Source organism: Propithecus coquereli, unplaced genomic scaffold (genome assembly GCF_000956105.1).
Source record: "Propithecus coquereli isolate 6110/MARCELLA unplaced genomic scaffold, Pcoq_1.0 Scaffold583, whole genome shotgun sequence".
Classification (NCBI taxonomy): domain Eukaryota; kingdom Metazoa; phylum Chordata; class Mammalia; order Primates; family Indriidae; genus Propithecus; species Propithecus coquereli.
In genome coordinates, this window is record NW_012151763.1 from 370,378 (window position 1) to 387,394 (window position 17,017).

The 17,017-nt window shown below is 39.6% G+C and overlaps 1 protein-coding gene across 1 annotated transcript in view; it reads left to right on the plus strand.

The window, feature by feature from the left end:
• Positions 1-621: 621 nt before the first annotated feature.
• The window catches only part of TMEM185A (transmembrane protein 185A), a 46,418-nt gene continuing 30,022 nt past the window's right edge, over positions 622-17,017 (plus strand). Inside the window, exon 1 of the mRNA XM_012658356.1 lies at positions 622-778. Coding sequence (XP_012513810.1) covers positions 741-778 — 38 coding nt within the window. The 5' untranslated portion in view covers positions 622-740. The remainder of the gene's footprint in view (positions 779-17,017) is intronic.

The following is a 17,017-nucleotide window of genomic DNA, read 5'->3' on the forward strand; positions in this document are numbered from 1 at the left end:
AGTGAGGATGACTTCCACATCTCCAGTTTGGACATCCCCTGTGAATAGTCCTGCTGCTAACAGAGAGGGGGAACCTAGGAGGCGAAGGAGTTGTGAGGGGAGACGACTTTGGTGCAGGATAACCTGTGTTTAGAACGGCCAGCATATCCAGAAGTGCTGGCCTGGGGCTTGGGAGGGATGTTGAGAAGCAAACTTTGGAGTCACTGACAAATCTGACAGGTGAATCTTTGGGTGAGATCGTCAAAATGCAATGTCTCACTCGTTGCCTCTTAGCTCCTCCTCCCCCCTCAGTCCTCATCGTCATGGGGGAAATCTCTACAAGGCAGAGCGTGCCAAGGTGACAGGTGTCTGCAAACGTCTCACTGCCGGACTCCTGGGCGGTGCATTCCCTCCCTGCAGGCCTTCATCCAGTCAGCTTCCCCACGCGGCTCTCCGCCCCCTTCTCCGGAGCCCCGGCTCTTCTAGCCTCAGCACCCCGGCCGTCTCCTCCGCCCGCTAAGTGGGGACCAAGGGCCGGGGGCCCTTCGGGCGCGGGGAGCTGGGGCGGGGCTCCGGACGCATGCGCGATCGCCGTACGGAAGCCCGGAAGGAGGGGCGGGGGGCGGTGGCTCAGGTTTCTCCGGGCGTCGGCGGTGGCGGCGGCGGGGACGCGGCTGGCTCTGGCGCCATGAACTTGCTGTAACACGCAGGCTGCGCGGCGCGGGGGGCGGGGGGAGGACGCAGCGGTGAAGTTCTCCGCCATGAACCTGAGGGGCCTCTTCCAGGACTTCAACCCGAGGTGAGGCGGCGGCGGCGGCGGCGCCCCCGGGAGTCCGCACCTCAGGCTCGAGCGCGGGCTGGTGCTGGGCTCCGGGGGCGCGGGGCGGGCGTGATGCTGCAGCCGGGGGAGCCGGGCGCCTGCCCGACCCTCCGTGAGGGTGTGAGCGGCTCTGCGGGAACACAGTCGGCCTCGGCGCTAGCTTGCTTCCTCCTCCCGAGCCCAGTGCCTTCAGCCCCCCGCCCCGCCGCGCCAACTGGAACCGCCGGGCCACGGCCTGAGGCGCCCGGCCACCAGCCCTGTCCTGCCCCAAGGGAACCCCATTCCTCTCTGCTTGCTTTCCCTCATTAGTATCCCAAGTGGCCCCTCTCGGTTCCATCTTCTCCCACCCCTCTGCCTGCCCTGCATCCTCCGCGCCAGGGCCATCTCACTTGACCCAACACCCCTACCCCCCATCCCAGCTGTTTCCTCCAGTTCCTCTCAGCCCTTGAGGTTTTCCTTGGACTTTTGCCTATCCCTCTCTTGTTAGCCTCTTTGTTGAACGGATATCTGAAACATTGTTGAATCCTTGGAGTCGGTGACAGGGTATGGCAGTACCTTATGTAATACCTTTGGAGGATAAACCTGATCATTTTCCATCCGCATTTTCTCATCAGTCTTCACTATAAGTTTATTTGCGGAAGTAAATATTGCTGTCCTTTTCCAGATGGGGAACACCCAGTGGACAGTGTGGAGAAAACAAAAACACTGGATAAGGAATCAGGCGTCTGTCCTCGTACTTGCCCAACTGTTCTCTAACTGTTTCCTCCCCCAATCTGTGAGCTCCCAGAAGCTGACACCATCTCCTGCTCATCTCACTGTCCCTAGCACCTCCCACCCACAGTGTCTGGCACACAGTAGGCACGTATAAAACGTGGAGCTAAACTGAGCGAAAAGACTTGGATTGGAGACCAGGCCATATGTAATAACTAACTGGGTGATTCTCTGCCCTTCTTTGGAACTTCTGTAAAATAAAGAGTTGACCTAACTGATCTCTTAAGTGCATTACTCTATGAAAGGAGTATCTACTTTCCTTATTTGCTAGTGAGAAGCTGAGCACTCAGTAAACCATTCGTATGCTAAATCCTGTGCTAGGAGCTTCAGATGCCTGGTGGTCTCAACTTGAGGGTGATGAAGGGCATGTAAATTTCAGATGACTTACATTACTGCCCAGTACTGTGGGAGCCCAGTGGAGACCACTATCTTGGCTGCTCGTTGGGGATGAAAGGAAGTCTTGGGTGAGTGTGTGTTGGTGGTGCAGTCTCCTTAGGGATGATGACATTTTAAGCTGTAAACTGCTGTGACTTCCTAGGTGCTCTTATTCCCCTTTGAGTTCATATTCTGGTCTGGAGTGCCAATGCCCCTGTCACAGTTCAGTCATCATTGTTGGCCTTGAAGGCATAGAGCTGATTTACAGTAGGTAACAGAACTAACTACAAGGCCTTCCTCTGCTGCTCCTAAGGGTTAGGATTGGTGTGCAGGGTTAGCAGAGTTGGTATTGGAGCTGGACATGCCTTGTGTGTCTTCATTGTTTGGAGAGGGTAATAAGAAAGATAAGTAAAAGCTGAATTGTTTTGTGCCTTTGAGCAACTCACTTATCTGTCTTTTTTATCTGTTGAATGAGTATAATCTCTCAGCTGGATAGGGAGGCTGAAATAACGATCGATTGCAAAGTGCTTTGCAAATAGAAAACTCTATGACTTGTTTGCAAGGTGACAGATAATTCAGAAGCCACAAGAAACTGCCTCAAGTGGTCCAACAGGCTAATAGCTGCCAAAGTTAAATAGTGCTGCACTGATAACACCCTTAACCATTTTTCCTTTAACATCTTTTTTCCTAAAATATTAGTATATGAAAATTACAATAAAATACTAGGTATCTAAACAGATTTATCATAACCATCAACATACTTATCAATGCCTTAATTTAGATTAAAATGCATCTCTACCTGAAAAGTTTAAAGGTTTTTATACCGTGCCATTTTTCTGATTTAGTGTTGTCAGTGGGGATGAGTGGTATTATATTACAGATATTTCAAAAAGACATTGGCCAGGTATTATTGGTGAATTTTTTTTTAGTAGGTGGTGTTTCATGTCTCCTGGGCACACCTAGTTTTTGACATGTGCTTTAGTCTTGTTGCATGCTGAGGAGAGCCTTTCAGATAGCTAGAGAGCAAACTGAAGGGTCTAGACAGGAAGATACCTCATGCTGGGGCCTCAAAACTTAGTGCTACTGCCTTACTATCTGCCTCTAATTCTGAGCCAATTCAACACCACACTGCTACCCCAGGACCTTGGCACACACTGTTATCTTTGCCAAGAGTATTTCCCTCTCCTCTTCTCGCCTCCTGTCCTAGTTAACTCTTGCTTATCCCTGAGCTCTCAGCTCACTTGGTACTTGCTGAGGGAAGCTTTCCTGACTTCCCCAGCCAGATCTGCTGCTCCTTGTTTGTACAATCTCTGTAGCCCACTGCACTCCTTCATCATAGCACTTATTTTTACCCTTCTATTTGTCTGTGTGCCTGTTTGATTAATACCTGTCTCCTCTATTAAACTTTTAGCTCCATGGAGTCAAGGCCATGACCCTGTCATTGTAGCCTACATCCCTGAAATAGTATCTGGTTCAATAAATATTTGTAGAATGAATGAGTAAATAACTCTCCAGAACCAAAAGGGAAATCTAGAGCTGCTGTTTTCAATCACTGCCTCCATGATAGTCTGCCGCCTGGTTCTTTTTCGTCTCACCCTCTTCCCACCTTCAGAGTGTAGCCATTCCATTGGAGAGATGGGAAAGACCATGACACTGAGGCAGAATGTGGCTGCCTTTACTTTGCAGTTTATGTCTCTGTCACAGAAATAGTCACTGTCATGGTTTGGTGGGTCCCAAAGCATGGGCCATGGCTCCAGATCGCCTTTCCAACTTTTTGGATCTTGGTGAGTCTGAACTCACTGTTGTGTTGGTAAGGCCTTGGAAACTGCAGTGACAGAGAATGATTCACAAGTGTCAACACTCAGATGTGCAGGGCTGCCAGCTGACCCTCTGCCTATTTCCATCTGGCACAGAGCTGGTTGATCATGAACTTCTTTTCATAATTGCTCTTTAGTTACACAGGTTAAGGCATGCTGAAACAGACGTGCTGGACCCACCAAGAAGTCCTTCCTTAAATACCTGAGGCTTCCTAACAGCAAAGGAGCCCTATACATACTGATTCCAAGGCATTCCTGGGAGGTTGGGATCTGAGAGAAGGTGGCATTCGGCAGGCCCTGCCCACACCACAGAGCCTTGGGATTTTCTGTTACCTTGGTGGAGTTGCTGGCTCAGAGAATGCCCTTCTGCCCTAATAGCTAGGCGGCACTGGAAGGCTGTGAGAACTCTGCTGAGCCTTTTGAGCTATCCACGGTGAGCTCCTAATGGGAGTGTGGTACATCACTCACGTGTGCTGGACTGGAAGAAAGGCTGAGAAACATTGCCATGGGGGTTCTGTCATGTAGGATTGGGGTACTGATGAGATCAATAGTGTTTAGAAACATATATGTTGTCTCTTCTAAAGCCATTCTGGAGACTGTAAGTTTTCTTGTGTCTTATTTGAAGTCAAGAAAAGTGAATGATTGCCGATAGTAGTTCACTAAAGGCAGCTATCTGGCCTTTAATAGTCATTTGTAAAGTGTATTTAAAACATTCACTCATCAAACATCTCCTGGGTTCCTACCATGTGCTAAGACATGTGCTGGGTGCTCTAACTACAAAAATAAATGCAATATAGCTCTTCTCTCAGTGCTCAAGCCTAGTGGAACAAGCACAAATGGAAATATAAATTAAAATTCAACACGGTATGGGGCATTTCGGAGACAGGAACCAAATGCTTTGGGAATATAAAGGGCAGAGTCACTAATTCTGTCTACAACAAGCAGGGAAGATTCCATAGTGTAAGTGACTTTTGAGCTAGATTTTGAAGGATAATTATAGGCTTTTTGTCATACTAGAAGGCAGGAAAGGCATCTTAGAAAAGCATGGTAAGGCCTGGTATGTTCAGACAGTGGTGAAGAGGTCAGTGTGGTAGGAGCACTGCAGTTGACCACATGTGATTTTAAAATATATAGTGTTTGTTCCTACAAATAGTTTTTAAAGATTATTGTTTTCAAAACAATAATCCATCAGTATGAGTGTATTGTCGGTACTCTCAATGAATTACTTACTACCCAAGTGACTTTATCTGTTGTTCTGTCATATCAGGCCACCTACAGTCAGAAAATTGTATTGATTTTTCTGAGGTTATTAATAATAACTGTGACTTATTGAGTACCTACTATGTGCCAGGCACAATGTAGGTGCTTTGCATCCATTATCACTAATCTTTACAACAACTCTGCAAGTTAGATATCAGCCTTATTTTAGAGTCTTAAAGAGCTTGTGACTTCCCTAAAGTTGTACAAACAGAAAGGGGCCAAGTCAGGTTTCTAATCCAAGTACGTCTCCTGAAGTCTGTGCTCTTTCCTATGTGCCTTGCTACCTCTCTCGTTTAGTGAAAGCCTCTTTCCCCCATGACACAGTAGATCCAATATACTAAGGAGTCTTTCATTTATGAGTTGTAAGTGATTAACAAAGCAAACCTTATATCGGACCTTATACACCCAGATGAGTATTGTTACTCAAAGAAGTTATTTGGGGAAAAGAGAATATATATTACCTGTTCCATTGCTCATACTGCTTGTTACCCATCTGGAATTTCCTTTAAAGTCAGTTTACAAATCATGTAAGAAAACCCATCTCATCGCTTTATATTCAAAAATCATTTTGAGCCAAACTAGTTCCATCTAGTTTGATCACACATCTTATTCACTAAACTTGGCTCTGATTGACTTTTGGCCATTTCTAAAAATCAAATCCACTCTCAATGAAGATTTGGCACCATTTAGGATATTCAAAAGAACAGACTACAGGCTCTCAAGGTGCTTCCAAGAGGAAAGCTCCAAAGATGGTTTGAGCAATGAAGTGTCATTGGAATTAGGGCATTGCCTCTCAAGGGGACTAGTTAAAGGAGACAAGTCTCATTTGAATGTATAATTTCTAGTTTTAAAAATATCATTCCCATTGCTTAGTAATTATACACACATTTTTCTTGACTTTGAGTTCTCTGAGGGCCAGGATTTGGAGATGCTGAATAAATGTGCTGAATGAGTAGATATTGAGTACAAATAGATATGTACCACTGGAAAACCTTTGTTGTTGTGGAGAGATGGTGGATTGGAGGAATTGTAGATAGTTTTCTAGGACTCCAGGAGTTAAGGTTCCTAATATTGAGCTTGGGGTTTCTAATTGCCTTGGATGATAGGTCATGCCTATGCAAGATGACTAGCATTTAAAACAAAAGCCTTGAATTGAACTCTGGATATATTAATGTGTCCTTTATAATTGATGATTCATACTGTCAGCTCTGACCTAATAGTGAGAAAAATGATTGCTAAATGAGATTGTTACAGCAATGTGGCAGAACTTTTCTCTTTCATAATACTACTAGAGCTAAAATAGGTAAAATGTATCATTTACACAGTGCTTTCACATAATCTTATCTTAATGAATCAGTACATGAGAAATTGGATGAGGAGACAGACTTAGGGTAACTCACCCAAGACCACACGGCTGATAAATGGCAGATGAGGCACTTGAATGCAGATCTTCCCACTGGCTTGGGCTCGTTTTAGTCCTCCTTAAGAGTGATTTGTTTTTATTTGCATTTTGTGCTTTCTTATATCTACTGGTTATATGCTCTTAAACATTTTTCATCCTAATAAAACTAGTTAAAATCTTCACTGAAAGACTTTAAATTTGGTTAATAAAGTTCTACTCAGCGTGCAGTCCCCTTAAGAGTTTGCAAGAATATCAGCTAGCAGTTTGTCAGTTGGAGCCATTCCCAGTGTGTGTGTGTACGTGTGTGTACTATATGTGTGTGCGTGCATGCTCGTGGGTGCATGTTTGTGCTCATGTACGTGCTCCAGTTGAGCCAGCAGTGTCCGCTGGAGAAAACTGATGAGTCTGAAGTGTCCAGCTGCATTTTTTTGATACGCAGAAAACAGATACTGGAACTTTTACACTGCTAGTCATCCCTTTGCTTTGTATATTTGCTCTCTCCCTTCTTCCCTTTCTCCCCGACCTCCCACTCCCCACGCACAAAGTGGAAAGAGGGAATTTGAGCCAGAGCAGAAAGCTCCATATAAATTTCAGAGAGGACACTAGCTTTGTGGTTTGGCCCATGTGACGTTACTTATGATCAATCCTGTACTACCATTATGGATTCAGATGAGAGTGTCATAAATCCATTTTAAGTGTAATTGCAAAAGTGAAGTTGAAGAAGTAGTAGTTAATGCTAGAATATCCAGTGGAACCTTCATGTGCTAGTTTGTGGAGAATTAAACAAAGTCTATTTTTGTACTTGGACTCTGGTCTGAATGTTTCTTGAAAAGTAACTCAAAATAGTTTAGGCTATGACTGTGACTTTTTTTAAACAATAAATTTTCTTAATCACTGTGTTATTGTTGCATCATTCTCTTGCCAGTCAGGCTTGATATTTCCTATTTGATATGCTGTCATCTTTTGGACTTTGCTCCCAAATGTATTGGTATACTTGAGATACTATTCCTTCTTTCCCCAATTAAGAATATGTATAAATTGAATCTTTTAAAATTTATAATTAATTTATTTTGTTTGATCAACTTTGTAGTTTCATTTTTTCAAAGAACCAGCTGTTGGTGTTACTTATCAGTTCTGTTTTTGTATCTGTATTTCTACTTTTAGTTTTATTATTTCCATATTTTGGCTTGTTTTTCCCCTAAATTTCTTAGAGAAACTCAGTTCACTAGTTTTTCCTTGCATCTTTTTTTTTTTAGTCTTTTCCACTTTAATTTAAACTTTTGGAGTGAATAAGTTTTCTCGGAGTTTTGTGGGCAGCAACCTAGGTGTTTTTGTTTCAGTTGTATTTTAGTAGATACTTTAAATATTCTGTAATAGCATTCTGCTTCGTCCTTGATTTAGTCATTATTTAAGGAAGGAAATTAACATTTATCTAGTATTACCTGCTTAGTGCCAAGCCCTGCGATAAGTGTTTTCTAATAGTTTCTTTATTCCTTATCTCAGCTCTGTTTGGTAGAGGTAGTATTTTCTGCATTTTGCTTGTGAGGAACATGAGGCTCAAATAAAGTTTATGCAAATAGTCTCTTGAACTCTACTAAACTGCTTAACAAGTCAGTATGGGAAAAGATCCATATGGTTAGGCAAATTTCAGCCTAATTTTTGTCAGTTTATTATGAATGTGTAGACTTTCTGCCTCCAGTCTCTACTGATTATAATCTACTTGACACACTCGTATGTACCTTCTGTCCCTCTTTTGCTGAGAAAAATCTTCAGTGGCTCCCTGTTGCCTATTAATAAATTCCAAGGACTTTACCTTGCTATTCAAATTCCCCTACCATCTTACTCCAGCCAACTTCTCCCTTATTTCCTCCAATACCCTTTCTCCTGTTTCCCTGCCTCCCTTCCGAGCTCTCCCAGAGAAATTAATCTCCCAAGTCCCCCAGTTTACCATGATATATAGTTACTTGTTGTTACATCATCCTGCTCTATTCCTATTAGTCTTTGAACATCTTGAGGAAAGAAATTGTTTCTCCTCTTTATATACCCCACACATTTCAGGCACACAAACATTTTTAAAAATTTTAAGTTAGATGTGTGTTTGTTATATATTGATATATATTGATATATATTCCTTGATATATGTTCCTTTTATTCTTCCTGGGAAAAAATCAATATATATATAAAGAAAGTGTATTTCCTTGTCAATTTCTACTTAATTCTCTTGATATAATCATGTTATCTTTCATCTACTCTAGTGTTCATTTCCATAGTTTCCCTAGGATCTTTGTCTATTTTATCTATTATGATTTAATTGTATCATGGAGAAGCACACAATTAAAATACTTTGTTGATTTTTTTTTGAGACACAATCTCACTCTGTTGCCCGGGCTAGCGTACCGTGGCTTCAGCCTAGCTCACAGAAACCTCAAACTCCTGGGCTCAAGCGATCCTACTGCCTCAGCCTCCCGAGTAGCTGGGACTATAGGCATGCACCACCATGCCCGGCTAATTTTTTCTATATATTTTTAGTTGTCCAGCTAATTTATTCCTATTTTTTTTAGTAGAAATGGGGTCTCTCTCTTGCTCAGGCTGGTCTTGAACTCCTGAGCTCAAACAATCCGCCCGCCTCGGCCTCCCAAAGTGCTAGGATTACAGGCATGTTGTTGATTCTTAAAAGAAAAATCGTCAGGTTATTTCCATATTCTGTGGCCGTGTTGTTAGGTTTTCATTATTTAGTTTTCCCTTCTTAGTCCTTTTAGCATTTTAATCCTTTTTGCTTTGAAATCGAATTTATCAAATTACTGTGATAGTAAACTGCTTCTCTTGTGCTCACTCAGGCATGATAAACCTGCCATCTCCTTTCTTGTAGTTGGTTTGGCTTTTAACATTGTTTCCAAGTGTGACTGTTGAATGCAACAGATTTAGATTTTATTTTTTAATCTAGTAAATTTCTTTTTTTAGAGCTGTGATAGGCAGAATAGTGACCTCCCCCCCAGTTAATGTTAATGCCCTCATCCTAATCTGAGGAACCTGGGAATATGTTCCGTTACATGGCAAAAAGGGGAAAGAAAAGTAGCAGATGGAATGAAGTTTGCTAATCAGCTGACCTTAAAATAGGGATATTATTCTGGATTCTCTGGCTCGACCTAAATGTAATCACAGGGTCCTTAAATGTAAAAGAGAGAGACAGAAGAAGTCAGAGTGATTCAGTATGAGGACTGGACTTTCCACGGCTGACTTTAAAGATGGAGGAAGGGGCCATGAGCTAAGGAATGTGGCGGTCTCTAGAAGCTGGAAAAGGCAAGGAAACATTGTCTCCTAGAGCCTCCACAAGGAACACAGCCCTGCTGACACCTTGCGTTTAGCCCAGTGAGACTCATAATAAGTTTGTGGTTTTTAAGCCACTAGGTTTGTGGCAATTTTGTATGGCAGCAATAGGAAATTAATACAAGAACATTCAACCCATTTATTAGGTTATTAAGTACGAAATGTCCTATTTCCTTTAGTACTAAGTTTGATAGTTGATATCTCTGACATTTCACTTTGACATGTCTTGTTTTATTTATTTATTTTTTTGTGAAGGTACATTCTTGCCTGTCAAACGCATGTTTTGGCTTGTGATTATCTTTCACAATTTTTTTAGAGCAATTTTTGTGAAACCATAGATAAGTCAAAAATTCGTGTTATTTTCGAATATGAGTTTCCTCATGGAACCAATGCAGCACAAACAGCTTGAAATATTAACGAAGTGTTTGGGAAGGATGTGGCTAACGAACGCACAGTACGTTGATGTTTTGAGAAGTTCCATTCTGGTGATTTTAATCTTGAAAATGAGCCACATGGGCAACCCGAGACCAAGGTGGATAATGATGAGCTAAAAGCTATAGTGGAAGCAAATCCATCTCAACCTACACATGAATCAGCAGGTTTGACGTTACTATTCCAGTAATATTGGACCATTTCAAACAAATGGGCAAGGTAAAGAAGCTGGATAGATGGGTTCCACGTGAATTAAATGAGCGTCAGAAGCGAAATTGTCTGGAAGCCTGCCTTTCTTTGTTGTCCCAACATAAAGGTGAACCATTTCTACACTGTGTTGTTACATATGATAAAAAATGACTGTCTCCACTTCTATTCAACATAGTGCTGGAAGTCCTTGCCAGAGCAATCAGACAAGAGAGGGGAATTAAGGGGATCCAAATGGGGGCAGAAGAGAGCAAACTCTCACTCTTTGCTGATGATATGATATTATACCTAGAAAACCCCAAGGATTCAACAAAGAGACTCCTGGAATTCATAAATGAAGTCAGTAAAGTCTCAGTATACAAAATTAATGCACACAAATCAGTGGCATTCATATACACCAATAACAGTCAAGCTGAAAATCAAATCAAAGATGCAACACCTTTCACAATAGCTTCAAAGAAAATTAAATATCTAGGAATATATTTAACGAAGGAGGTGAGAGACATAATACAGGGAGAACTAGGAAACACTGAGTAAAGAAATTGTAGATATAAACAGATAGAAAAATCTACCATGCTCATGGATTGGCAGAATCAATATTGTTAAAATGTCCATACTACCTAAAGTGATCTACAGAATTAATGCAATCCCTATCAAAGTACCATCATCATTCTTTACAGATCTAGAAAAAATAATTCTATGCTTCATATGGAACCAGAGAAGACCTCGTATAGCCAAAGCAATCTTAAGCAAAAAGAACAAATTGGGAAGCATCAGTCTACCAGACTTCAAGCTTTACTACAAGGCCATAGTAACTAGAAAAATGGATCCTTTTTGACAATCACAAACGTTTGGCACAATGGTTGGATAAAGATGAAGTGCTGAAAATAGTCCCAAATGGAATATTCATCCAAAAAAGCTAATGGTGTCTATTTGGTGGTCTAGCGCTGGTATTATTCACTACAGCTTCATGAAACCTGGTCAGTTGATTACAGCAGATGTCTATTACAACCAATTGGATGAAATGTTGAGGATGCTTGCGATTAAGCAGCTGAGATCAGTCAATAGAGACAGGCCGATATTCTTGCAAGACAATGCTCGACCACATGTCGCGCAAACAACACTGCTCAAACTACAGAGCTGGACTTGGAAACTCTGTCATCCAGTGTATTCACCAGACCTTGCACCCACTGACTACCACTTCTTCCAGGTTTTGGACCACTTCTTGCAAGGAAAAATATTCAGTTCTCCACAAGCTGTGGAAACTGCCTTTCGCAATTTCATTGCCACTCGCTCTCTATGCTTCCTTGCTGCTGGCATAAATAAGTTATCATTAAGATGGCAAAACTGTGTCAGTAGTTTAGGCGCATACTTTGATTAACTACTGCTTGTTTGAGATATAATAAACCACACTTTTGATTTGAAATTGGGCATTTCATATTTAATGACCTAAATATATTTTTCTAACCACAGTATTTCAATCATGTATTATATTTTTGTACTATTATTTATCTTATTGTAAGTTCAACTTGTTTTTTTCTATTTTTCATGTAATAAACATTAAATTTTTAATTTCCCTTTAAATTATGCCAAAGACCATAAAATAATCACTTTTCCAACATTTAAAACATTTTGGTATTTCTAATTTTATTAGTTCTATGACTCTTTTTTTTGTTAAATAGGTCTTTTACAGAGGATCATGTATTTAGCTTACAGCATTTATCCTCCCATCTATTTTTTGTTTATAATCTGAAATTCCTTTAGAAAAAATTTTACCTCTACATATCATATAATCTACCTATAAATCCTGTGTCTGTCATTATTCTTGCATTTGTTAATGTTGTAATTTACTGATTTCTTTTAAATATGTTGTTTTCGAAGGCCATTGTTTCTGGTGATTATATTTCTAGCCATGGGCTTTGGTTGACAAATTGCTTCTGATTTTTTAGATTTTGGAATGATGTTCTCTGCTTTAAGAGAGGAAAAAAGTTGTCTCTACTTGTAATTTACTGTATTCGTGGTGATAACTCCATTTCTATTAATCTTATCCAACTCCTCACCCTGCTAAAAGCCCTTTTCTTGTCCAAAGTCTAAGGGATGAAGTCATTCTTATCTTGGCATCTTTCAGTGTTAGCTCCCTCTTTCTTTGTAGCAGCTTGTCTTTATTTTTGAGTGTTATTACTAATAATATTAACTAATGTATATTTAGTGCACTTGTTATCAAACTATTTTCCATGGACCCCTGGGGGGCCTTGAGACCCTTTCCAGGGGTCTACAAGGTCGGAATTATTTTCATAATGATACTAAGATGTTCATCGGGTCGACATTGGCACTGGTGGTGCGAAAGCAGTGGCGGGTCAAGCAGCAGATGCCTGAGCACCAATCAGGAGATTGGCACCAACCGCAGTAATCATCACTGGATTCCTTGCCACCATGCACTTGCAGTTTAAAAAAAAAAATGCCAGATTCACTTAAGAATGTCCTTGGTAAAGCAGAAAAAATATTAATCTCATTTAATCTTGACCCCTGAGTACACATCTAGTTGAATAGTCCATGTGATAAAATGGGAAGTATGCACAAAGGCCTTCTGCTGTATACTGAAGTGCAATGGTTGACTCAAGGAAAAACATTTGATTTGCAAGCTGCTATTTTCATGGAACATTATTTTTACTTGGAAAGACAACTATCAAGACTGTGGTTATTTGCATAAGGGTATTTGACAGACATTTTCCCAAAAATGCAGGAAGTGAACCTGCTACTTCAGGGAAAACAACTCATGATATTTTTTGCAAATCATAAAATTTGAGCTTTCATGGGAAAATCAGAAAACTTGTATCTACCACCATAAGCTTGACAGCATCCTAGTACTTAAAACATTTCTCATGAAGTGGGTGGTGATAATAAATAATGTGATTTTTTCCCATTATATAGTGAAATGTTTCAACATTTGAAAGATCTTCATAACTCAGTGAACCAATAATTTCTAATTGATCTACATGGTATTACACAGTCATGCAAGGATAAAAGATTCATTCAAAGTACAAGAAAGACCAGTGGATTTTAATATAGTGGAATACAAAAAGTTCATTGAGGGATTTCAGATTCTACATTACAGTTAACCTTTAAGAAACTACTACTTACTGAGTTTTGGTGTCCTATTGAAGAATATCCGCCATTATCTGAAAGAGCTATTAAAATAGTTCTTTTCTGAATGCATATCTCTGTGAGGCCATATTTTCTTCATATTCTTAGACCAAAATAACGTATTTTAGCAGAATGAATGCCGATGTAGATATTAGAATCTAAGTGTCTTCTATGGAAGCCAGACATTTAAAATTTTGCAAAACCGTAGAAACAATGCTACTACTTCGCTCACTAAATTTGTGTTGGTTTTGGAAAACAGATTTTAAATAAAATGTTATATTACATTGATATGTAATATGTTTATTATTGTAACTTACTTGTAATTACTATTTTAATATATGATATAGTAACTACCAATAGGAATAACCCATATCAACAAAAGCTCTTTGGGGTCCTCAGTAAGTTTTAAGAGTATAAAGTAGTCCTGACAATAAAAATTTTGAGAATCACTGATTTAGTATATAAAGCACTTTTCATATTCATTATCTTATATTCACAATCACCTTACGAGGGACATATTATTATTACCCTAATTATATAGTTGAGAATATATGACAAAAAGAAGCTATATGTATTCTAGTTAGCAGCTCCGCCAAATGTGATGATCTTCCCACTATAGTTTACTCTCTTGAAGACTTGCTTCTGAGTTTAATTTTGCAGATCCCATCTCCTTATGACCTTCCCCCCATCTTTTTCCAGTTGAAATTTTTTATATTATTTTTCATAGTAAAAAGGCAGTTTGTACACCTTGCAGAAAATCCAGATATCATAAGCAAGAGTATAAAGATTATCCTTAATCTTCTCCAGTGGATATAACTGTTAACTGTGCAGTATATATTTATTCAGATGCTTTTCTAAACATGTTTAATTATCAGTGTAAAGTCAGTATAGTATTGTACTCAAAAGGACTTTGAAATCAAATAGATCTTAGTTTGAATCCCACCTCTGTGAGCTCTTGGACAAGTTACTTAACATCTAAGCCTTCATTCCTCATCTGTAAAATGGGAATAGTAGAAGTGCCTACTTTCATAGGGTTGCTGTGAGGCTTAAGTGAGATAATGCTTAAAGAACAGCACAGTACCTAGCATCCCATAAACATTCAATGTATGTTAGCTGTTGATGTTATTCTATATGTGTGTATGTGTAAATAGATCAATAGGTATGTCAGGTTTATCGAGGTGTATTTTGCATGCATTAAATTTTGCCCTTTTTGGTATATGATACTGTGAGCTTTGATAAATCCATATACTTGTGTAACTACTACCCAAAGATATAGAAAAGTCCCATCACTGCAGAAAATTCCTTTATGCCCCTTGATACCTAGCCTTTCCCCCAACATAGCCACTGATAACTGTACTGATCTGTTTTCTGTGTCTGTAGTTTTGCCCTTTTCAGAATGTCAAATAAATGGAGCTATACAGTATGTTGTGTTTTCAGTCTGAATTATTTTACTTAGCATAATACATTTGAGGTTCATCAGTGTTGTTGTATATATCCATAGTTTGTTCCTTTTTACTGCTGATTAGTATTCCATTGAATGGATGTACCACAATTGGTTTAACCTTTCACCAGTTTATGGACATTTGGGTTGTTTCCAGTGGCTATTATGAATAAAGCTGCATTGACCATTTGAATACAAGTCTTTGTATGTACATATGTTTTCATTTTTATTGGGTAAAGACCTAGGTGTGGGATTGCTGGGCCATAGAATAAGTATGTACTTTATAAGAAACTGCCAAAATGTTTTCTCAAGTGGCTCTGGTATTTTGCTTTTCCACCAGCATATATAAGAGTTTCTGTTTGCTCTACAATCTTGGCAACACTTGTTATGGTTAATCATTTTAATCTTAAGTCATTCTAGTGAGTGTGATTTTTATCTCATTGTGGTTTTAATTTGCATTTTCTTAATGACTGAAAATAGTGAGTATCTTTTCATGTGCTTGTTTGCCTTTGTATACGTTCTTTGATGGAGCATCCCTTTGTATTTTTTGGCCAGTTTAAATCAGGTTGTTTTGTTATCTTTTAGTTGTAAAAGTCGTTTTTATAATATATACTGGATACAGGTACTTTTTTAGATATATGTTTTCAGAATATGTTCTCCCAGTTTGTGGCTTGGCATTTTATTTTCTTAATGGTAATTTTCTTTTGCAAAGTAAGAGTTTTTAATTTTGAAGAAGTCCAATTCTGAATCCATTTCACATAAATTTTTGTATATGCTGTGAGACTAAGAGTCACAGTGCATTTTCCCCACCTATCCAGTTGTTCCAGCACCATGTCTTGAAACACAATCCTTTCTCCATTGAATTGCCTTGGCATCTTTGTGGAAAATTAACTGACCACATATGAATGGGTTTTGTTTTGTTTTATTTTTATTTTTTATGACCAAGCAATGGGCATGGATGCATGGGTATATTTTTGAACTTTTTTTAAAAATAAAGAGCCTGTTCTCTTAGAGAATTGAACTCTGTTATGTTCTATTTTTCTATCTGTTGCTCCATAAATTAATATAACTGTATTGGAGACAGAAACGTCTCAGGAGTTTTGCAGAGCTTTGCCCTGAAGGAATATGTGAACGTGTTAGTTTGCATATCGAAAGCTGTTTCACCTCAGGAGGGCATCTCTGAAAGATCAGTGGCGGCTGTATCCTACAGTGGCGCCATGATTCTCAGACCTGAGGTTCAGACTTGCTTTGAAAAGCAAAGCAGGTCTGCTAAGAGCCACAGGATGAGAGCTGATCAAAGAATGCCCACCCGACAGACAGACACCTGTGGCTAAAAGCAATTGGCCCAAGGGACAGTTCCTGCTTAACCTCCTGACTACATGTCTCAATACACAGTAACTTGATAAAGAAAATATGGAGCCACTGTATCTCTGTTTAACCCTTCTGTTAAGTGATAAATTCACCTTAGAACTTAGAAGTTAGTCTTTGAAAGATTTTGTAACCATTTGTTCACATAGATAGAGTTAGTTAAGGGGTCTGAAGAAGCCTTTTGAAAAACTTTTAACCTAAGAGGAACTACCTGTTGTTATGTAAATCTGTTACCCCTGACAACCAATCACTGTACCTATAAATGCCCATGTAAAACTTCACTCTTGGTCTTTTGTGATTGACGGAGAGATCCAGGGCCCCCTGAGTATCCCGCTTTGTCTATAATCTGTATAAATCTATAAAACTATACCTTCGTCTCTGTGTATTCTTTTATTTCCATTATTTTCCATTTTCTATTCTTTTCTTATCCTTTGCAATGACCCTTACCTAAGGGACCCAAATTTTTGCTGGGAGCGTGGCCATCTTCCCACATCTATCCTTATGCCAATAATACTACATTGTCTTTATTACTGTACTTTTGTAGTAAGCTTTGAAAGCACATCGGTTGTCCAGCTTTGTTCTTTCTCACAATTGTTTTGCATTCTAGGTCCTTTGCATTTTCTTTTTTTTTTTTTTTTATTTCAACATATTATGGGGGTACAGATATTTATGTT